We start from the raw sequence: 25078 nt of genomic DNA on the forward strand, positions 1-25078 counted from the left end.
TGATTTTATATTAGTTAACAATAAGTAGCAAAACAGTCAGCACCCTTGGAACAGAGATTGGAGATGAAGATTATTATTGTAAAACATTAGCAATAATGTGATTGCACAATGTAATGACAATAGGGCTTTTTTGGTGTGAAAAACACAAGCTTTCTGTCTTTCTCCCTAAATTGCTAATTTTATATAGCGCTTAATTTCTTAAACAACAATTCTAAAATTCCTAGCAAATGCTCTGTTTTTGAGCTTTGGATGTGTTTTTATGGCACATGGTTTCATAACAAGCCAACATTTTGACATAGAAATTGTCTAATGCTGGAATAAAACACATCTAATGTGCAGTGTGTAATGGGCCAGCATGTTTTGCAAGAGATCCTGGCACTGCAAATTTCTAATGTTAACAGGATCCCCACTCTACTTAAAGTCAGAGGAAAGAGGTTAGTCTAACGTTGGCCCATAAATCCGGTGAGCAGGAACAAAGAGATGGAAGACGATGGAAATGTCATATTTAGTGGCTAGGTAGAGAGATCATGCACCAGGTGTTAAACAGGTAGCGATTGGCTGCCAAGATTGGATGAGTGGGCAGCCTGGGATCCAAAAGAAGAGTCATACTAAAGGTTTAAACTTAAGGACATCTTCCTGCCAACGATTCCAAATAGTAGGATCTTTAAGCCGATATCTATTTTCCTAGGTATCCTCCAAATAGCAGTGAAGAAGAAATGTGATATTCATTGCAAAGTTCCACACTTGCTTAAGTGGTCAGTCCACTCTATTGGATTTTCATGCGTCATGGAGTTTTGCAGAAGCAATGTTCAGATGTGCCTTGCAACCTTTTCTTTGCTGTTGGGCATGTATATTAACTGTATGTGCTCTGTGTATTAACACGTCATATGCACAAAGGATTTTTAAGATCAATGAGGCTTGTCACAACCACTGTAAAGATCGCATTTATATAAAGGCAGATTTCAATAGCAAGAGACAGGACCAGGCAGGCAGAAGAAGACTGGGTGCAGCACCTAGAGGGGAAACAATATCTAATCAGTGAAATATGTTTAAAAGTGAGATGTCAAAGTCACCATGAGTATAAAGAAAAGATGGTAAGATCCTAGGATATTGTAGCTATGATCAGAAAAAAAAAAAAAAAGAACAACACATGTAAGGTATGGGAAATTGGTATCAAATTAATCCTTTGACATTTATGAGGGATACAAGAAATTAGGAGGGTAAAAAGATGACCTTAAATAACCTTAGCAAGTAATTTCTGTTTCCAGTTTGATGCAAATTTAAGTGGCATGGTTGGTAGGTTTATGGATGACATTAAAATTGGTGGTACAGTATAATTTGAAGAAAATAATCTACAATACAATGAGATCTTAATCAACTGGGTCAATGGACTGAGGAAAAGCAAATGGAGTTTAATTCAGTCAAATGTACGGTGTTGGATTATGGCAGGACAAACCAGGACAGTAAGCGGCAGGAGCTAGGGAGCAAGAGATACCCACGGGTCCATGTAGATAGTTCCATGAAGGTGGACAAGGTGGTGAACGTGGTGTTTGGCATGCTTTCCTTCGGCAGACAGGGTATTGAATACAGGGGTTAGGAAGTTGTATTGCAGCTATACAGGATGTTGGTAACACCATATTTGGAATAGGCTGGGTCACTATTCTTAGGAGCATTGGAGGCTGAGTGTGGCCTTAGATGATTATAAATGATTGGAGACAGGATAGAACTAGATACTTTTCCCGAGGGGGAAAGGAGTCTACAATCGGAGGGCACAAGTTTAAAGTGAGAGGCAAGACATTTAAAAGATCTGAGGGTGGGATTTTTTTCCCCACACAAGAGGGTGGTGATTATCTAGAACAAGCTGCAAAAGGCATTTGGACAAAGACTCAAATAGGAAAGTCGTAGAATGATATGGCTCTGATACAGGCATATGGGATTAGTGTCGGTAAGCATCACGGTCACTGGGACAAAAAGCATTTCTGTGCCATACAATTCTATCAAACATTGTACTAGATTAATTAATTTGTAAGACTTAAACTGTACACAATAGAGTGGGTACACAAAAATGCTGGAGAAACTCAGCAGGTGCAGCAGCATCTATGGAACGAAGGAGATAGGTAACGTTTCGGGCTGATAGGGGGTGGCAGGGAGAAGGAAGGAAAAAGGGAGGAGGAGGAGCCCGAGGGCTGGGAGGAGACAGCTCGAGGGCTGAGGAAGGGGAGGAGACAGCAGGGGCTAACAAAATTGGGAGAATTCAATGTTCATGTCCTCCCTTGTCAATTCTTCCCTTCCCTCCCCTCCCGTACCACCCCCTCCCCGGGCAGGCTCCTCAAGCGGAATATGAGGTGCTGTTCCTCCAATTTCTGGTGTTGCTTACTCTGACAATGGAGGAGACCCAGGACAGAGAGGTCGGATTGGGAATGGGAGGGGGAGTTGAAGTGCTGAGCCACCGGGTGTTCAGGTAGGTTCTTGCGGACCGAGCGGAGGTGTTCGGCGAAACGATCGCCCAACCTCCACTTAGTCTCACCGATGTAGATCAGCTGACATCTAGAGCAGCGGATGCAGTAGATGAGGTTGGAGGAGATCCAGGTGAACCTCTGTCGCACCTGGAACGACTGCTTGGGTCCTTGAATGGAGTCGAGGGGGGAGGTAAAGGGACAGGTGCTGCATTTCTTGCAGTTGCAACAGAAAGTACCCGGGGAGGGGTTGGTACGGGAGGGGAAGGAAGGGAAGAATTGACAAGGGAGTTATGGAGGGAGCGGTCTTTGCGGAAGGCAGACATTGGGGGAGATGGGAAGATGTGGCGAGTGGTGGGGGTCACGTTGGAGGTGGCAAAAATTGCGTAGGATTATTTGTTGTATGTGACAGCTGGTGGGGTGAAAGGTGAGGACTAAGGGGTCTCTGCCCTTGTTGCGAGTGGGGGGGGGATGGGGAGAGAGAGCAGTCATTTTGGCTCAGCACTTCAACCCCCCCTCCTATTCCCAATCCGACCTCTCTGTCCTGGGTCTCCTCCATTACCAGAGTGAGCAACACCGGAAATTGGAGGAACAGCACCTCATATTCTGCTTGGGTAGCCTGCATCCAGTGGGCATGAACATTGAATTCTCCCAATTTTGTTAGCCCCTGCTGTCTCCTCCCCTTCCTTAGCACTCGAGCTGTCTCCTTCCATTCCCCAGCCCTCGGGCTCCTCCTCCTCCCTTTTTCCTTCCTTCTCCCCGCCATCCCCTATCAGTCTGAAGAAGGGTTTCTGCCTGAAACGTTACCTATCTCCTTCGCTCCATAGATGCTGCTGCACCCGCTGAGTTTCTCCAGCATTTTTGTGTACTTTCAATTTTCCAGCATCTGCAGTTCCTTCTTGAACACAATAGAGTGGAATGGAATATCAGTAGGTAAGCATTATATCTGCCCCAATTCTGATTGTCCCAGACTTCAGATTAAAACACTGCTGTGTAGTAATAAACTGTGCATTAATGAGTCGGCAACACTTCATAATGATTGCATTGAAGTTTTTGTAGCTCCTCAGACTCTGGAGTCTGGGACAATCAGAATTGGGGCAGATATAATGCTTACCTACTGATATTCCATTCCACTCAACATGCATATCATTGGACATCATAAAAAAGGCCCCAGAAATTAAATGCTGTAGTTTCCACAAGCATTGCAGTTTATTAGCATTGGAGAAAAATCAAGTTTTTGTTAGGGATATTTATTTTCTTGTGATAACAATTGAATTTGTGGAACCAAAGTAGCAAAAAGGCTTCTCTCTACCATCAAGGCAGTTTATTCCCAATGTAGATCTTAAACTTTGTGACATGGAGTTATCTACCTGTGATGGAATGAATGGCTCTTCCACAAATCCACTACTATCCGACTGACAACTGTTTTCTCTTTTCAGATCTATGAGGAAAAGATACATGTTCAGCATAGCATGATAATCATCCAACATCACTGTAACTTTTCTTGTGAGTAATCATATAGCACTATTCATTGTGTGCAGTTTTGGTCTCCTCGTTTGATGGACATTCTTGCTATTGAGAGAGTGCAGTGTAGGTTCACCAGGTTAATTCCCGTGATGGCGGGACTGTCATACGACGAAAGAATGGATTGACTGAGCTTATATATTCACTGGAATTTGGAAGGACAACATAGAAACATACATAGAAATATAGAAAATAGGTGCAGGAGGAGGCCATTTGGGCCTTCGAGCCAGCACCGCCATTCATTGTGATCACGGCTGATCGTCCCCAATCAATAACCCGTGCCTGCCTTCTCCCCATATCCCTTGATTCCACCAGCCCCTAGAGCTCTATCTAACTCTCTCTTAAATCCATCTAGTGATTTAGCCTCCACTGCCCTCTGTGACAGGGAATTCCACAATTCCACAACCTTCTGGAAGAAAACTTTTTTTCTCACCTCAGTCCTAAATGGCCTCCCCTTTATTCTAAGACTGTGGCCCCTGGTTCAGGACTCGTCCAATATTGTGAACAGTTTTCCTGCATCTAGCTTGTCCAGTCCTTTTATAAGTTTCTATAAGATGCCCCCTCATGCTTCTAAACTCCAGTGAATACAAGCCTAGTCTTTTCAATCTTTCCTCATATGACAGTCCCGCCATCCCGGGGATCAATCTCGTGAACCTACGCTGCGCTTGCTCAATCACATGGATGTCCTTCCTCAAATTAGGAGACCAAAACTGTACACAATACTCCAGATGTGGTCTTACCAGAGCCCTATACATTTGCAGAAGAACCTCTCTACTCCTATACTGAAATCCTCTTGTTATGAAGGCCAACATTCCATGACAGAGGATCTTATAGAAACATATAAAATTCTTACGGGATTGGACAGGCTCGATGCAGGAAAATTATTCTCAGTCGGGGGAGTCCAGAACCAGGGGTCACAGTTTAAGAATAAGGGATAGGCCATTTTGGACTGAGTTGAAGAAAATCGTTTTCACCCAGAGAGTTGTGAATCTGTGGAAATCGTTGCCACAGAAGGCAGTGGAGGCCAATTCATTGGATGTTTTCAAGAGAGAGTTAGATATAGCTCTTAGGGCTAACAGAGGAACGGAGTACTGATTTAGGATAATCAGCCATGATCATATTGAATGGTGGTGCTAGCTCGAAGGGCCGAATGGCCTACTGCACCTACTTTTCTGTTTCCATTTCCTCCAAATGCTGACGATAAAGTACCTTGAAACACTACTTTTGCTGTGCAGTCTTTGTCAATTTGAAAAACATTGAAGTTAATTTTCGCCCAGATTTGAAACCATACTATCCTACAATGAATTTGTGAGCTAAATGCTATCCAGGACGTCATGAATCTCCACCGATGTAAAGATCGCCCATGGGATATTCAGCAAAATAAGTAGGAAAGTCAGTTATATAAATAACACAAGGAGGGTACACAGAGTCATGCAGTCCTAGAAAGAAACAGCATAGAAACAAAATCTTCAGACACCTGAATCTGCACTATCAACCACCCGCAAACATTGACCATAGAACAGTACAGCACAGGAACAGGGCCAACAGCCCACAATGTCTGTGCTGAACATAATGCCAAGATAAACTAATTTCATCTGCACACACTCATGATCCGTACCAGTCCATTCCCAGCATATCCATATGCCTATCTAAACACCACTTAAACATTACCATTGAATCTGCCTCTACCACCATCCCTGGTAGCACATTCCAGGCCACATACCCTCCCTGCAAAAAAACTCACCCACACACATCTCCTTAAAACTTTGCCTTTCTCACCTTAAGGCCCAGTCCTTTAGTCTTTGATATTTCCACTCTGAGAAAAAGGTTCCGACTGTCTATGCTACCTATGCCTTGCATAATTTTATATATTTCTATCAAGTCTCCACTGAACCTCCGGTGGCCTAGAGTGCACAATCCAAGCTTGCCCAACCTCTCGTTGCAACTGATACGTCCTAATCCAGGCAGCATTCTAGTAAAATTCATCTGCACCATCTCCACGTCTGTGGAGATCTCCACCATCGTCACCACCTCCACATCTTTTAAAACCTCAATGGATAGCTGATTAATTTCCAGTGTAAAAACAAATCAATAAACTTGTAGATAAGTTTCGTGCTTCACCATTAATGTTTATATTTCATATTCTCCGGCATTTCATCCATAGTTATTACATTGTCACTTCATGGCAGGCATGATTACGGAACTTTTCCGTAAATGTAACTTTGCAATGGAAATGTGTTGCTGAGAAATTATATATATATGAAGATATACAAGAAGATGTCTGAGAGTAGAATAGAAGCATTACTGCATGGCAAGATAATTACGTTTTCTACATGCAATAATGAATAGTCTAGTTTAGAGATACAGTGCAGAAACAGGCTCTTCGTCCCACAGGGTCCATGCCAACCAGTGATGCCCTCACATGAATACTATCCTACACACACACACACACACGGACCAATTTTAATGTACAATAATATTATATTCTTATATTGCAACTTTTTTTAACCATATAACCATATAACAATTACAGCACGGAAACAGGCCATCTCGACCCTTCTAGTCTGTGCCGAACTCGTATTCTCCACTAGTCCCATATACCTGCGCTCAGACCATAACCCTCCATTCCTTTCCCGTCCATATAACTATCCAATTTATTTTTAAATGATAAAAACGAACCTGCCTCCACCACCTTCACTGGAAGCTCATTCCACACAGCCACCACTCTCTGAGTAAAGAAGTTCCCCCTCATGTTACCCCTAAATTTCTGTCCCGTAATTCTCAAGTCATGTCCCCTTGTTTGAATCTTCCCTACTCTCAGTGGGAAAAGCTTATCCACGTCAACTCTGTCTATCCCTCTCATCATTTTAAAGACCTCTATCAAGTCCCCCCTTAACCTTCTGCGCTCCAAAGAATAAAGCCCTAACTTGTTCAACCTTTCTCTGTAACTTAGTTGCTGAAACCCAGGCAACATTCTAATAAATCTCCTCTGTATTCTCTCTATTTTGTTGACATCCTTCCTATAATTAGGCGACCAAAATTGTACACCATACTCCAGAATTGGCCTCACCAATGTCTTGTACAATTTTAACATTACATCCCAACTTCTATACTCAATGCTCTGATTTATAAAGGCCAGCACACCAAAAGCTTTCTTTACCACCCTATCTACATGAGATTCCACTTTCAGGGAACTGTGCACAGTTATTCCCAGATCCCTCTGTTCACCTGCATTCTTCAATTCCCTACCATTTACCATGTACGTCCTATTTTGATTTGTCGTGCCAAGATGTAGCACCTCACACCTATCAGCATTAAACTCCATCTGCCATCTTTCAGCCCACTCATCCAACTGGCATAAATCTCTCTGTAGACTTTGAAAATCTACTTCATTATCCACAACCCCACCTATCTTAGTATCATCTGCATACTTACTAACCCAATTTACCACACCATCATCCAGATCAGTGATGTACATGACAAACAACAGTGGACCCAACACAGATCCCTGTGGCACCCCACTAGTCACTAGCCTCCAACCTGACAAACAACCATCCACCATTACTCTCTGGCGTCTCCTATTCAGCCACTGTTGAATCCATCTTGCTACTCCTCCATTAATACCCAACAATTGAACCTTCTTAACCAATCTTTTTAACATCCCTTTTGGGTGTTTTCCTATCTTTATTTCTTTTTTGTATAGTTATCAATCCATAGGCCTAATTCATCTTTTAAAAAAAAATAAAAGCAACAGATACATTTTAGGAATATCCATATGAAGGGCAATACACGGTATCTTTCTTGGATAACAGTTGGAACTATTTAGGCAGAAGGAGGTCATTCTGATTTTTACTCAGATTTTGCCCCCTCCCATTGGTATGAAACATTTGCATTTTTCAGCTTTTAATTGTGCAATATGGTGCATACTGTAGCGAGTCTTATAACTTACACTTGAATGCAATATGTATGCTTTAAATTGGATTTGAGCGTTTTTGAAAGGGGGGAGGCTGTGCGATCACTGATCACTGGCCTTGGGGGTACCCCGTGAGGGAGTGGAGCAACCGAGGGTGTGGAAGAAGGGTAGGATCTTTTTGAGTGCACTGTAGAAGTATGATTTCAATGTTTTTTGTATGTAGTATTTTTAAGAGGTAACTTTTTAAGGGGTAACTTTATCCACACAAAGGGTGATGGGTGTATGGAACAAGCTGCCAGAGGAGGTAGTTGAGGCAGGGACCATCCCAACATTTAAGAAAAAGTTAGACTGACACATGGGATGACAGATGGCACAATTGGCTAAGTGTTCGGCTGGCGACCGGAAGGTAGCCGGTTCGAATCCCGCTATGGACTGCATACTGTCGTTGTGTCCTTGGGGCAAGACACTTCACCCACCTTTGCCTGTGTGTAAATGTAATGTAATTATGTGAAGCACTTTGGGGTCAATGCAAGTTGACTAAAAATGTGCTATATAAATAAGATTATTATTATTATTATTATTATGGATAGGACAGGTTTGGAGGTATGGACCTAAAGCTGGTGGCGTAGCTAGGACATGTTGGCGGGTGTGGGCAAGTTGCGCCGAAGGGCCTGTTTTCACACTGTATCACTCTATGACTACATTATACCTCCACCATGCATGAACGCTTCAAAATCAAGTGATCGAGTTTTATTGCCATATACTCAAGCATAGAAACTTAGAAAATAGGTGCAGGGATAGGCCATTCGAGCCAGCACGGCCATTCAATATGATCATGGCTATTCATCTAAAATCAGTACCTCTTTCCTGTTTTTTCCCCATATCCCTTAATGTCATTAGCCCAAAGAACTAAATGTAACTCTTGAAAACATCCAGTGAATTGGCCTGCACTGTCTTCTGTGGCAGAGAATTCCACAGATTCACAACTCTCTATGTGAAAAAAGTTTGTCCTCATCTCAGCCCTAACTGGCTCCCTCCCTTTATTCTTAAACTGTGACTCATGGTTCTGAACGCCCCCAACATCGGGAACATTTTTCCTGCTGTTACAGTAAGTGAAAATCTAGCAGGCAAGCAGGATGCTTTCACCAACCACCCCCATTTGAAGTCCACTACCTTCCACCGTTTCTACCCAGTGCTTGGTACTTACTTCCAGCAGCCACTGGTTGTCCTCCAGGATGCACCGAGCTGCAGCCTGATCCATGCCGGTCACCTGGGCAAATTTGACACAGAGACTCTCTCTCTCCCCCCCCCTCTCTTCCCCTCTCTCTCTCTCCTCTCAACCCCCCTCTCTCTCTCTCCACCTCTCCCGCCTCACTCTCCCCCCTCTCTCCCCTACCTCCCTCTTCTCTCTCCATTCACTCCCCCCGTCTCACCCCTCGCTCTCCTCTCACCCCCCTCTCTCTCCCCAGTCTCCCTGTCTCCTTCCCCTCTCTCTCTACCTCCCTTTGAGCGTTTGTCCCTTCGGGACAGAGACTCTCGCGGCAGCGGCGCAACGCTTCCGACGGCTCCGCGGCCCGGGGACTCTTGCACTGTCCGGAGCGCTCCATGGCCAGAGCTGCGGCGAGCGGCACGCCGGCCCCGGCAAACACTGGGTCGTCCCGGCTCCCCGCATCTGTTCCGGCCGCTGGTTCTGCTCCCATCCCTCCCGCAGCCCCGGCTCTCCAACACCCGCCCGCGGACCATGCAGCTTATCCGAGTTTTGAAATTTTAGTTGATCACAAAATTTCTCACCACTGAGCGTGAGAAATTTCTGATGAGCGTGAGGGTGTGAGAGTTTGCTTGAGGGCGTGAGTCTCACGCTCAAAGCGTAAGAGTTGGTAGCCCTGGTGTATTCATTGATATGTAAATATGTTGTTCAGTAAAACCAACAATTTAATTCACCCTTGTAACAATGACACTTTCTTCCCATGTTTCAATATTGTGTAATTCAAACGTATATTTACCTAGACATATTTTGTTGGCAGGCATTCTTAGAGAACCATCTTCATCAAAGCTCTGCATCTGAGACACAAAACAATGCATTTCATTTCAATTGTCTATTGTCCACTGTTTACACTGTTGAGAAAACAATTGATAAATAATTGAACAGCGTAAGAAATAGCAGTAAAATCATGTGGAATGTTTCCCCAGTGTTGTAACGAAGAACTGCCCTCGAAGAGTTGCATCTTTCTCATCAGATGATAAACTGAAATAAAAACAGAAAATTCTAAAAATATTCAGGAGGTCAGGTAGTATCTTAGAAAAGGGAAAACAATTTAATATTTCAGAACCCCATACTAAAACATTACTTCTGCTTCTCTCTCTGCGTATGCTGCCTGATCTAATGAGTATTTCCTGCATTTTCTGTTTTTATTTCAGATTTTAGTTCGCATTTTGAGGGGGGGTTTAGGCTAGGAGGGAATTAAATACAGTACGTGGCAGCATTTACAGATTAGGAAGTCTCTGGTATTTAACAAGTTAACCCTTCAAGTGACATATGAATTTGAATGTAGTTCCAGAGAAAGAGATTCTTTTAAATGAAAGCCTTGAATTTATATAAACTCATTTGCATAAATTTAAGGAATGCATTCAGATGAAATAGATTGAGATATTAGATTATAAAGTCTGGCAATAGATAACAACAAGCAAATAAAATGTTCCGAATTTTCAATGAATACGCATTCCATTGAGAAATGAAACAATCCATGAGAAACGTGGTCCATCTGTGGCTAACTGGGCAAGCTTAGGATAAAATTTGACTAAAGGAAGAGGCCTATTATGTTGTCAAGAAAATTAGAGAATCTGCAGTTGGGTAAGTTTTAGAAGCAGCAGAAAATGACCAATGAATTGTCAAGGAGAGGGAATATATACAGAAGCTATTTAACAAATAGTAAATAAATTACCAATGCTTCCATAACCACAAGATAGAAGTTAGTGTTATTGCTTGACAGCTTCAGAAACCTGCTGGACGGTTGTCGAACATATTTCCATGCACAGCAAACTATGGCTCACAGGATGAAAGAACACAAAAACAAAAACAATGTATGTTGAGGATAAAGTAAGGATCAATCATAAAGAGATGCCCGAGGCATTTGCTATGTTGCTGCTATTTTAGTTTTCACTGGAGGAAGCACAATAATTGCAGCATAAATGGATGAGTTCAATGACAAAGGTACTTGAGGTAATGAACAGCACTAAAGTGTGAGGCAGGTTAAGGGAACTCAATTTCTGGTGCTGATAGTCTGCATCCTTGGAATCCAAAGAAGATGGATGCACAAATGAAGGTCTTTCACTGCAGAATTAGCACACACAACTTACCAAACAGGGGAGGCTAATCAACCCAATGTGTCTGTGCTCGTCAAAAAAATATGAACTTCCAGTTCTCCAAGTCTACATTCAAGTAATTTTTTAAATGTTATAAGGGCTTCTGCATCGACTAGCCTTTCAGGTAGTGATCTAAATATTCCCACCAATTTTTATCCTATTTTAATCCTTCCACAAATTATTTTAGATGTAAACCATCTGGCCTTAGACCTATCTACTGTACTAAGAAAATTAGATTGTTTCTTTTTCCTCTGTTGAAACCCCTTAATTTCACTCAAAATTATATCTCCCCTCAACATTTGCTGACCCTAAGAAGATTACCTCCTCCCTCGACTCTATCCAGAGACCCCAACTGTCCTTTCAGGTTAGGCAGAGGTTCATTTGCACCTCCTCCAACCTCATCTACTGTATCCGTTGTTCCAGGTGTGGACTCTTTTACATCGGAGAGTCCAAACGTAGACTGGGCAATCGTTTAGCTGAACACCTTTGTTCAATCCACCTACACCTACACGATCTCCCGGTTGCTAAACACTTTATCACCCCCTCCCATTCCCATACTGACCTTATTCTCCTGGGCCTCTTCCACTGTCAATGTGACCCCGATGCAAATTAGAGAAACAGCACCTCATATTTTGCTTGGTGAATAATGAGTTTTCAAACTTCAAGTGACCCTTGCATCCCCTCTCTCTCTGTCCCTCCGCCACCTTATTCATTGTACTAGTTTCACTGGCATCCTGGTGAGTTGCATTGTCTATAACTCGTTTTCAGCTAGTCCCCAGCCAACAATGGACTGTTTCCTCGATCTTCGTAACTTCTTTGCATATCTTTCATTTCTTTGATCAATATCTCTCTATCGTTGTCTATATCTCTCATTTCCCTTTCCCCTAACTCTCAGTCTGAAGAAGGGTCTTGACCCAAAATGTCACCCATTCCTTCTCTCCAGAGATGCTGCCTGTCCCGCTGAGTTACTCCAGCATTTTCTGTTTATCTTCGTTGCAAACCAGCATCTGCAGTTCCTTTCCACATATCAATGTATAGATCCTGTATCTCTAAAACTAAACCAAGAAACCACTCCTTCCGCCTAATGGTCATCCTGTGAAGCGACAAATTTGGATACAACAGATTTGATCCACTCTAACTGAAATCCATTAGAAACGGGTACGTTATTGCAAATGTTCACTGTAATTTGAGCGGACAACCACCCTTTATTTCCATTGTAATGCAATTGAAATGTGGTTCTTTTTGGAGTTGAATATGATAATTATTTCTAAGTCAATATACATCACCAGAAATGTGATATGACACTTCAGGAAGCAAGTTCTTGCATGCTTCCAGGACTTTTGCAGAGGTCCACTGCATATCATAGATTCTTTTGAATGGAGCATTTAGGGGACCCTGTATCACGTTGTGCTAGAAGAAACCATTGCAGGGCACTTCTTGGATAAATAGATCTTTCCAACACAATTCAGGATTGGGACCAACATCCAGTAAAATCCTGTTATTTTAATCATTCACACACTCCCTCAATCTTTCAATAACTACCAGCTATCTGTATATTCCATTCTTTAAACCGCCACCTCCCAGCTGCCCAATATTGGAACCCATCCACATCTGTGTCACATTGAATTACAATTGCATGAATTTCCTTTTCCTGACTATATTTACCTCTTCCATTTCAAAGGAATCTGGTAACTGATCATTCATGATGCACTTCAGCTTCTTTGCTTGGGGAATTAGAAACTGCATATCGCCGTCTTTATCTTTGGCAGATGTTTCCAGCAGGGGATTATCTTGAGACATCTTTAAATCAAGAAGCAAATCGGGTGCCTTTTTCTGCTCTCCACTCTGTCCTACTGTTAATGGTGATAAGATGCTGTCATCTTCGGTAGTAAATCGACGCGCGTAGAGGAAATAATTTTTTCTGTCCCTTTTCAAAGATTTCATTGTATTCTCTTTACTTTCTCTGCTTTCTTCAAGTGTTTGAGAATCCTTAATGTTTTTCAGTTTACTTTGTGACATTTTTCTCAGCAGTGCTCTGCGTTCCTTTGTGACATCCAAGATGCGCATCTCCACAACACTGAGCTCAGGTGATGAATTCTGGGTGGCTTTTTCTGTGAACAAGAAACATACATCAGTCACTTCTATTACTTCAAGTTAGTGGAAATAACATAAAGGGCATGGGGAAAAAAGAAACCATTTAGGGTGTGGGTTTTATCAAGCCTGTGTATGTGGACCTTACTGTATAAATCAAGGTTTTCCATTTCCATTCGTAGCTTCAGAGCATCCAGAAAGACTCTTATATTTATTCCAGTTGCAACAGAGGAGCCGTTGATGTATCGGCCTGGTATTTTGGTTAAGATTTCAGGTTCCTCTTTGCCAAAACCAAGGTCAAGAAGAATTTCCTCGGGATCACTGTGCCAGACATCCAGAAATTCAAAAACACTGCAAATTAGGCAAATTAGGATGTTACAGGTATCCTTTTAATGGTCTGAATTCAAGAAAGGTTCATTTCGATATTTTAAGATGTTGGACAGTAACAGGTACCATACTGGATTAATAATTAAGCGGACTACTTATCCAGAAAACACAAGTTCCTATCTTAAGTTGTTAATTGAAAAAAGTAAATTGTAACTTGTATTAACACAAAGGTGTAGGACTATTAAAAAAAACAAACCCAGAACCTAGGCTGGGACGCAAGCATGACATTGTGCTGAGGAATCTGCTTTGTGATCCAATACCAGTCGGAGCCGAAGGAATGGCATTCCCATATATTGAAGAGGCATGCACAGCCTGGAGGTTAAGGGAAAATTATTTTCTTTCAACCCATTTTAATTTATTATGTTTTATTATTTCTTATTGATTTATTATTTCTTATTGAACTACAACAATTGAACTACAACAATTGTTCATCCCAGTTTGGCAAAAGAATAAATCAGGGAAGGTAGTGCATCCGTGGATAACAAGGGGAATCAGGGATAGTATACAAAGCATACAAATTAGCCAGAAAAAGCAGCCTACCAGAGGACTGGAATTCAGTCCAGCCGAGGAGGACAAAGGGCTTAATTAGGAAAGAGAAAATAGATTATGAAAGAAAACTGGCAGGGAACATAAAAATCGACTGCAAATGTTTTTATAGATATGTGAAGAAATAAAGATTAGTTAAAACAAATGTAGGTCCCTTGCAGTCAGAAACAGGTGAATTGATCAAGGGGAACAAGGACATAGCAGACCAATTGAATAACTACTTTGGTTCTGACTTCACTAAGGAAGACCTAAATAATCTGCCGAAAATAGCAGGGGACCGGAGGTCAAATGAGATGGAGGAACTGAGTGAAATCCAGGTTAGCCGGGAAGTGATGTTAGGTAAATTGAATGGATTAAAGGTCGATAAATCCCCAGGGCCAGATAGACTGCATCCCAGAGTACTTAAGGAAGTAGCCCCAGAAATAGTGGATGCATTAGTGATAATTTTTCAAAACTATTTAGATTCTGGAGTAGTTCCTGAGGATTGGAGGGTAGCTAATGTAACATCATTTTTTAAAAAGGGAGGGAGAGAGAAAATGGGGAATTACAGACCAGTTAGTCTAACATCAGTAGTGGGGAAACTGCGAGTCAGTTATTAAAGATGGTTTAGCAACACATTTGGAAAGTGGCAAAATCATTGGACAAAGTAAGCATGGATTTTTGAAAGGTAAATCATGTCTGACGAATCTTATAGAATTTTTCGAGGATGTAACTAGTAGAGTGGATAAGGGAGAACCAGTGGATATGCTATATCTGGACTTTCAGAAGGCTTTCGACAAGGTCTCACATAAGAGATTAGTATACAAACTTAAAGCACACGTCATTGGGGGTTCAGTATTGATGGGGATAGAGAACTGGCTGGCATACAGGAAGCAAAGAGTAGGAGTAAACGGGTCCTTTTCTCAATAGCAGGCAGCGACTAGTGGGGTACTGCAAGGCTCAGTGCTGGGACCCCAGCTATTTACAATATATATTAATGATCTGGATGAGGGAATTGAATGCAACATCTCCAATTTGCGGATGACACGAAGCTGGGGGGCAGTGTTAGCTGTGAGGAGGATGCTAGGAGGCTGCAAGGTGACTTGGATAGGCTGAGTGAGTGGGAAAATGCATGGCAGATGCAGTGTAAGGTGGATAAATGTGAGGTTATCCACTTTTGGTGGCAAAAACAGGAAAGTAGACTGTTATCTGAATGGTGGCCGATTAGGAAAAGCGGAGGTGCATCAAGACCTGGGTGTCATGGTACACCAGTCATTAAAAGTAGGCATGCAGGTGCAGCAGGCAGTGAAGAAAGTGAATGGTATGTTAGTATTCATAGCAAAAGGATTTGAGTATAGGAACAGGGAGGTTCTGCTGCAGTTGTACAGGGTCTTGGTGAGACCACACCTGGAGTATTGCGTACAGTTTTGGTCTCCTAATCTGAGGAAAGACTTCTTGCTATAGAGGGGGTACAGAGAAGGTTCACCAGACTGATTCCTGGGATGTCAGGACTTTCATATAAAGAAAGACTGGATAGACTCGGCTTGTACTCGTTAGAATTTAGAAGATTGAGGGGGGATCTTATAAAAACTTACAAAATTCTTAAGGGGTTGGACAGGCTAGATGCAGGAAGATTGTTCCCGATGTTGGGGAAGTCCAGAACAAGGGGTCACAGTTTAAGGATAAGGGGGAAATATTTTAGGACTGAGATGTGGATCAGCTTTTCCCTTTGAGAATAGGGAAGATTCAAACAAGAAGACATGACTTCACAAATTAACGGACAGAAGTTTAGGGGTAACATGAGGGGGAACTTCTTTACTCAGAGAGTGGTAGCGGTGTGGAATGAACTTCCAGTGGAAGTGGTGGAGGCAGGTTCGTTGGTATCATTTAAAAATAAATTGGATAGACATATGGATGAGAAGGAAATGGAGGGTTATGGTATGAGTGCAGGCCGATGGCCTGTTTCCGTGCTGTAATTGTTATATGGTTATTATATCGTTATATTTAAGAGGGAGTTAGATGTGGCCCTTGTGGCTAAAGGGATCAAGGGGTATGGAGAGAAGGCAGGTACAGGCTCGAGCCATTCAAGATGATCATGGCTGATCATCTAACAGGATACCGAGTTAGATGATCAGCCATGATCATATTGATTGGCGGTACAGGCTCGAAGGGCCGAATGGCCTACTCCTTCACCTATTTTCTATGTTTCTATTTTTCTATTTGATATATTTTCAAAAATTAATAACTTTCTTTCATTAGATATTGTGATAATTATGCTTTAATATAGCTGAATGTAAACTATTAAAAATGTTTCAAGAGAAGGGTGAACTCTGCAAAGCCCTTCTCCCCCATACCAAAGGTAGGCAAGATGTAGGCTGCTAAGGTTCTCTGTATGCCCTCCGACTGCCAGGATGTAGTTCGCTGACCATTACTTTAGCCAAGAAAAGACAAAGTGCAGGGGTAACTCACAGTCATCATCTCTGAAGAACATAGCTAGATGAGATGTAGCTCGCTGACCATTACTTTAGCCAAGAAAAGACAAAGTGCTCAAAAGGAGTAACTCACAGTCATCATCTCCGAAGAACATAGCTAGGTGAGAGGGGTAGGGGGAATAACAAGAAAGGTTTGCATGGGTGGGAGTAGAGGGTGAGAGTGAAGTGGATGAGAAGGCCGCGGTGACGTTTCAGGGTCGAGACCCTTCTTCAGACTGAAGAAGGGTTTTGACCCGAAACGTCACCTATTCCTTCACTCCATAGGTGCTGCCTCACCCGCTGAGTTTCTTCAGCATTTTTGTCTACCTAAGAATAAGGGGTAGGCCATTTAGGACGGAGATGAGGAAAAACCTTTTCACCCAGTTGTGAATCTGTGGAATTCTCTGCCACAGAAGGCAGTGGAGGCCAATTCACTGGATGTTTTCAAGAGAGTTAGATTTAGCTCCAAGGGCTACAGAATCAAGGGATATGGGGGAAAAAAGCAGGAACAGGGTACTGATTTTGGATGATCAGCCATGACCATATTGAATACTGGCTCGATGGGCCGAATGGCCTTCTCCTGCACCTATTTTCTCTGTTTCTATGTTTCTAAAGTTATTGCCACTCAATAAACAATAAATCAGGTTGGTTTCAGACCTGAGAGCACACCCCTCACCACCCATTTGTAAACTTACAAAACTTATCAAAATCAAAGATTTATTTTTTGGTGCCCAACCTAGTCCCCATCATATTAAAGTGAAATATTACATTTTGAGATTAGGATAGGACTCCCTGTCATTTAAAATACACACATGCCAATCATTCAAGAGAGAGCTAGATAGAGCTCTTAAAAATAGTGGATTGGGGATGATCAGCCATGATCACATTGAATGGCAGTGCTAGCTCGAAGGGCCAAATGGCCTACTCTTGCACCTATTGTCTATTGTCTATCATGAGTCAAGAGTGATTAATTGTCATATGCTCTTGGGCAGGAACAATGAATTTAACTTGCTTTCGTTTTACAGGCACATTAAATACAGCAACATAACAATTTATTGTCAGTATGACTTAAAATTCACCAAATTAGTATTATGCATGCACCGAGCCGGGTCGGAATAACTCACCTCTGGGGCCCAATGCTCACGGAAGTTGCTGAAGCTGTACTGTTCATTCTTCCCAGCGCATGTTTTTCAGAGTGGAAGGTTCTATTGTTTTATACAAAATAGTTTATTTTTATTTTTATTTTTTTAAAAAGCTTAAGAGAATCAGAGAGTACAAAAAAAGAACATTCCATCCATCAAGCTTGCGTCCCTTTGAAAGAGCAGACAACGTTGTCCATACCAATGATTTATTTTCCCTTTTTAAGGATGTATCAAATTCTATTTTGATAATTAATATTTGACTGCAATATCCATTGAATTTATTCATCTCATATTTATATAATCTGTCTTTTTTGATCCAATTTGGAAAATATAGACCCTTCTGCCGAAGGAAACTTTCTCCCCACCTTTATATCAAATTCCTCTTTGAACAGGTATATGCCACTTGGTCCCTAGAATTTGTTCTGTTATTCAGTAAGATGATGGCCGATTTGATGTTCAGCTTCACCTTTCTGCCCAATTCCCATAAGCCCATATTCTCTTGTAGCTATCAAGCTATCACACTCTTGAATACACTTAATTGTGGAGCAAACAGCTCTGAGGATAAGATTTCCCAACATTCTTCACATTCTGAGAATTATTTTCTCCTCATCTGAGAGTATTAACCCTCCGTTCTCGATTTCCCAGCGTGATTAACGTCTGCTCTATATCTATCCAATCCAGCTGGGAATGCCTCCCATTATTCTGAACTTCAATGAATGTCGGGTAAATCTGTCAATCTTTCCTCACAAAACAAAATTTCCTTGGATGTCATGATCACAGTCATACAGCCTGGAAACAGGCCCTTCAGCCTAACTTGCCCATGCCGATCACGATGACCCATCTATATTGCCTGCTTTGGCCCATTTCCTTTGAAACCTTGTCTTCTCCAAGACAAGTACAGTAATCTATAAACTGGATAGCATACCATGCATATTTTGGCAAGCTCAAATACACATGGATCTTTTCTTACAATGCCCTGATGTTTATGAGGGGGACATTATTGCTCAGGATTGGGAGCAATGTGAAAATAATTACAATTAAAGTTGCTGAGATAGAAACATAGAACAACGAAATTAGGTGCACGAGTAGGCCATTCGGCCCTGCACCACCATTCAATATGATCATGGCTGATCATCCAACTCAGTATTCTGTACCTGCCTTCTCTCCATACTCCCTGATCCCTTTAGCCAGATGATGTAAAGCCGCAGGAAATGAGAACTGTTTGATGCCCCAAAAGGTGTCCCTAGAGTTGGGGCATAATGGGAATTGGATGCAATCAACAAGAAGGTTTTGCTGTCTTTTGGACTGTATTATTTGCTTTCATTCTTATGAATTTGCTGTATATTTGGAACACTAGTGAGGGTTTTTGGCATGACATGATCCTGTTTCAATTTTACCCAATATAAATTTCAAGAGTAAGCTTCTCTGGTTGAAAACACAAGCCTCCAAACATCGAACAATCACTGATCAAATGAGTACGATTAATTCAACATTTTCTGCCAAAGCCAATGTAAATTCAAGCTTAAAACACAAAACCAGGACCATTGTGAAATAGTGGACCAAGGGATGCATTGGACCAAGGGATGCATTGGGCCAGTGTTGCTTTCCATGCTGTTGAAAGGAAAACTATGCTGACATTAAATGGCCAGTTTCATGTCTGTCTGGCCAGCTTCAGAACTGACGACAGTCAGGTCAGAGATTTATCAAAGATCATTAAGGATATAGGAAATATTTTGCCCAGAATTTAGCTGCTGAGATACTCCTTAAATGTGTATCTCCATAACAACAGCATCAGCAGCATTCCAAGAAGGAGCCATCATTATGGAGATGATGTGGCAATCAAGGTGAGTAAAGAACTTAATCATAGATTCATTAAGTTATACAAGTTATGCAGCATGGAAATTGGCTCTTCAGCCCAATGTGTCCATGTCAAGATATCTGTCTGAGCTTGTTCTATCTGTCTGCCCATGCCCCATATCCTTCTAAAACATTTCCACTCGTGAATCTGTCCTAATGTCTTTTAAACACTACAATGTATTTTAAATGCTGTATCCACCTTGACAGTTTCCTCTGACTGCTTGTTTCATATACACACACTACCCTCTGCAAGAAGGAAATAGCTCCTCAGATCCTCTTAATGTCTTTCTCCCTCACCGTAAACCCATGCCATATTGTTCTGTACTCATTTATCCTGGCAGGAAGGTTATGATCATTCATCACATCTATGCCTCTTTTTGCACGAGTTTGTATGCCTCTCATGATTTTGTAACTCTCTATATGATTATTCTTCAGCCTTCTATGCTCCAGGGAGGTAAGCCCCAGCTATCGAATCTCTCCTTATAACTCAAGCCCTAGAGTTCTAGTAACATCCCAGTGAATATTTCCTTCACCCTTTCCAGTTTGATGAGATCCTACCTGTAGCGGGGTAACGATAACTGCACTCAATACTCCAAATATGCACATCAAGGTCTTGTATATTTGCAACATAAGGTTCCAACTCCTGTACTCCATACCCTTACTGATGAATGAAACCTGGCAAAGGCAGGCCCATCCAGCTGGATGTCAAGCCAATACTGATTTTGTACATGTAAAATGTTTTTCATAATCATTTTCATTAAAAAAATCAAACCATGTTAGGAGATAAAACATAACTCATTGAAGGATACGGTTTGTAAAAGCTACATGCCAAATAATTTTCTGAATGGTTACATGGAGTGATGTTCCATTTATGCATCAATTATCCAGAACCCTCAGTAATCTAATGAAATGATGTCCATGTTCATTGCTGGCAGCCTCACATTGCTTGAACCAATATTGTGCTGTGTATAATCCATGATATCACCACATTTTATATTGTACACTGATTTTAGTCCGAACAAATGTAGAAAATGTATTGCAATCTTGGCCTCAGCACGTTTGTCAATGTTTTGATACTCTGTACACATGGACTTTCTCCTGATTGCAAATCTACTTATTGTCAGTATTGCTTTCAATTTGGAGCAGAAAATAAGTTGCAGAAGTAACTCAACAGCTCAGGCAGCAAACGTCAAAGGAAATGGACAATCGGCTTTTCGGTTTGAGACCCTTCATCTTCATTATTCTGCTCCAGATTCCGTCAATTGAAACTTCTTGCATGTTATTTTCTTTTTGTCCAAATGAAAGGCCTCAATCTGAAAGGTCATCTGACCATTTCCCTCCACAGATGCTGCCTGGCCTGCTGAGTTTGTCCAGCACTTTGTTTTTTTGCTGCACATAGACAGCTGCAGTCTCTTGTGCCTCTTTGTTTTCCAATTTGCCTCCATTACTCTCAAATACCACACAACCCCTTCCAAAGCCACCATACAATTGGGCAATAGAGAATTTCAAATTGACACTCTCTCCAATCATTTCTACAATCCATTAGAAATTGGCTTTTAAACACATGTTCTGAAATGACCAGTGGTATGAATATTGATTTCTCTAACTTCAAGTAACCTTTGCACCCCCCCTCTCTCTCAAATCCCTCCCCCAACCAAGTCATATCAGCTTCAAAGTCGTCTTGTTGAGTCTCATTGTCTGCAATTCATTCTCACCTAACACACAGCTAACAATGACCCGTTTCATTTATTATCTGTACTTTTTTGCATATTTTTCACTCATTTGTCTCTATTCTCTCGACATCGTTGTCTATTACTCTCATTTCCCTTTCCCCTGATTGCAGTCTGAAGAAGGGTCTCGACCCGAAATGTCACCTGTTCCTTTCTCCAGAGACGCTGTGTTACTTCAGCTTTTTGTGTCTATCCTCTGTTAGTAGATTTCAGAATTAAAAATTATAATTGGGCTGAAATTGTGATTAACCGCTCCATAACCAAGATCCCTCATTATATCTCCAATACAGTGTGCCAGAGTGTGTTCACATTTTGTTCTTATTATAAATTTAGTCACAAAGCATGGAACTAACCTCACATATTCTTTGAAGGTCATGTTTTGTAGTGCACTTGTGTATATTGTGGCTGAAGGATAGAAAGAAACATTGATCAATATATTAAACTGAAAATTAGATTTCATCAAATTGTCTGACATGAATGTACTGAAATACATTGCGAGTACTGTGTACCCTCCCCCCTGCTCCCCGACAGTCTCTCCCCCTCAATCCCCTTGGTCCACTTCCTCTGCCCATTCTTTGCCGAGCCTGACCATTAAGGCTAAGCAGGTGAGGATGGAGCTGAGCAGACTCCGCCCAGGCAAAGGTACGGGTCCCGATGGTGTCACCCCTAGTGTACTCAAGGCATGTGCCAGCCGGTTGTGTGGAATGCTACGGCATATCTTGGAGCCTGGAGAGGGTGCCTGTGATGTGGAAAACATCCAGCCTGGTTCCTGCACCAAAGAGGACGCGCCCCAGCTCCTCCCAAGACTACAGACCGGTGGCGCTGACTTCCCTGGAGAGGCTGGTGCTCACTCACCTGCGATCCCTGGTTAAACCCTACCTGCACACCCTGCAGCTCGCTTGCTAAGCAAAGATGGGGGTTGAGGACGCCATCATCCACCTGCTCCATCATTCCTACGCTCACCAGCATTGTGAGAGTCATGTTTTTTTACTTCTCCAGCGGTTTTAACACAATCCGGCCTGCGCTGCAGGGGAGCAAACTGTCGAAGAAGCGGGAGGATGCTCCATTGGTGTCCTGGATCACCTACTACCTGACTGGATGACAATATGTCAGGCTACAGAACTGTGTCTCGGACATGGTGGTGAGCAACACAGGGGCCCCACAGGGGACGGTCCTCTCTCCCTTCCTGTTTACCATCTACACCTCAGACTTCAGATATAACTCAGCCTCCTGCCACCTGCAGAAGTGTTCTGCGATTGTGGGCTGCATCAGTGAGGGGAGGGAAGTTGAATGCAGAGGTGTAGGCAACAACTTTGTTGAGTGGTGTGGGCTGAATCACCTGCGGCTCAACACTGACAAGACTAAGGAGTTGGTGGTGGACCTTAGGAGGAGAGGAACACCCCTGTCTCTATCAATGGTGCAGATGCACAGGTTACCAGGGAGTACAAATACCTGGGAGTGTACCTGGACAGTAAACTAGACTGGTCCAGGAATGCTGAGGCCCTGTACAAGAAGGGACAGAGCCGGCTGTATTTTTTGAGAAGGCTCTGCTCCTTCAACGTCTGCAGTAAGATGCTGCAGATGTTCTACCAGTCGGTGGTAGCCAGTGCCATCTCCTTTGCTGTTGTGTGCTGGGGCAGCAGGGCGAAGGCTGCAGATGCCAATAGGATCAACAAACTCATCGGGAAGGCTGGCTCCGTCCTGGGGGCGGAGTTGGATTATTGGGAGGTGGTATTGGAGGAGAGGATGCTCCTCAAACTGCAGAGCATCCTGGACAATACAGCTTACCCCCTCCATGACACACTGGTCAACCTGAGGAGTACCTTCAGCAACAGACTGGTTCCACCAAGATGCAAGACAGAACACCATAGGAGATCCTTCTTCCCTGTGGCTATCAAACTTTACAACTCTTCCTCCTTCTGTTGTGGGGTAGTCCGAGACTAATCCCCCCCCCCCCCCCCTCAATCTTTGCACATCTCCAAAGCCTTACCTTGTCACTATATTTTCATTTTTCAAGTATATTGTGTTTGTTATGACTGTCGGCAAATTAATTTCCCTCCTGGGATAAATAATTTTCTATCGTATCGTATCATAACATTTACGATTCTGCTTGAGAAGCTCTGCATGAGTAACCTTGTTTGGTCAGAGTTTCCCACTTTGTAAAGTACATGGAACAGTTCAGTACATGAACTGTTTGCTGGGAAGAAACTGTCTCAGAATCTGGAAGTATGCATTTTCAAACTTCTGCACTTACAACCTGATGGGAGAGGGGAGAAGAGGGAGTGGTATCTAACTATGCCACACAAATCAGTTGGGCACTTTGTAACTTGGGGATGGTCTGCATAGCAAATCAATTCCTCATGTTATTTCCCACCTTTATTGTATTCAAATCACTCAAGAGGTAGATGGGGCAGAGTTAGAGTGAAGGTGGAAGGGGAAAGACAGGGGATGGGAGGATAAACCTGCAACACTTACCTTCGACACCCAACATTAAGTCATCTTCTGTACTGCTCATCCTCTGACTGATTCCTGATGGGCCAAACATGAGAGTTTATCATTGTCAGAAGCAGCAGTGGTTTAGATTAAATAATGCAAACGGAGAATAATACATGCTCTTGTGATCAACTAATAAACTAATGCTTCTGGCAGGAAGTTGCATCTCAGCATCTGCTCGATCTCTGATGACTGAGTCCCCCTGTGCAGCTTGAAATATTTCCCATTAAAAAATATATATCTTGGATGCAGATCACTCCAAGTTAAATTAATTATTCAACAATAATTTCATCAAGGAGGATGGCGAATGAAAACCCAGGCTAAAGATTGATTTTTAGTCTTGTGTTTACATTTTACACTTTTTCTCTCAGATTACAATTATTGCTTATCTGAGCTAACCTCACTCAGGAGATACACTGCCCTGATCAAAACAACTGGACATTGAAACTTTTCTCTACCCCTTACAGAGGCAACTGCTCTTCAAATTGCAACTCTGGCATCAGAAGCAGAACAGAACATTAGGAAACAAAGAAAATCACTTTGCAAGATAGATAGGTTGCTGGGACAATGTCATATATTTGGAAACTGCTACTTATATTAAAAATTGAAAACAAAGGTTAACATTGAAGGGAGCTCTCAATTGTAATATTAACTGTACATGCACATGGCTAAAGTTTTCATGAGCTAAACATATCATATGTACATTAATTACCAATGTCAATGCTGCGATTACCAAGTATCCAGTTTTCAACTTTGAGTTGTTAAATAGAATATGTGGAAATTTCAAAATGCATTATAAATCAAACTGTAACTCCTTACCTCACTGCACCTGCCCAGAAGTTATTTTTATCATCAATTTCCCCAACTGCTTCTTATACTCTATTACTTTCATCCACCCATTTCTCACCTATAGATTCCCTTTTTCAACTGTTCTTCAGCTTGAGGACATGAAAACTATGCTGGCCATCCCTTAATTGCTTGTCACCCATTGCTCCTTTTGTTGATTAATATTGGCTCCTGATTAAGCCACATGTCCTACAATTAGAGGGGATTAAAGGCATCAAACAATAGAAAATGGCAAAACAAAGTGCTGGAGGAACTGAATGGGTCAGGCAGCATCTGTGGT

The 25078-nt window shown here is 42.2% G+C and overlaps 1 protein-coding gene across 1 annotated transcript in view; it reads right to left on the minus strand.

Annotated features, from left to right (window-relative positions):
- Positions 1–25078, minus strand: part of itprid1 (ITPR interacting domain containing 1) — a 107882-nt gene that overhangs the window by 42354 nt on the left and 40450 nt on the right. Inside the window, exons 4-10 of the mRNA XM_055633499.1 lie at positions 23935–23988; positions 21813–21864; positions 17855–17935; positions 13496–13698; positions 12922–13367; positions 9897–9954; positions 3827–3897 (exon numbers count right to left, since the gene is read on the minus strand). Coding sequence (XP_055489474.1) covers positions 3827–3897; positions 9897–9954; positions 12922–13367; positions 13496–13698; positions 17855–17935; positions 21813–21864; positions 23935–23988 — 965 coding nt within the window. The remainder of the gene's footprint in view (positions 1–3826; positions 3898–9896; positions 9955–12921; positions 13368–13495; positions 13699–17854; positions 17936–21812; positions 21865–23934; positions 23989–25078) is intronic.

Source organism: Leucoraja erinacea, chromosome 4 (genome assembly GCF_028641065.1).
Source record: "Leucoraja erinacea ecotype New England chromosome 4, Leri_hhj_1, whole genome shotgun sequence".
NCBI lineage: Eukaryota > Metazoa > Chordata > Chondrichthyes > Rajiformes > Rajidae > Leucoraja > Leucoraja erinaceus.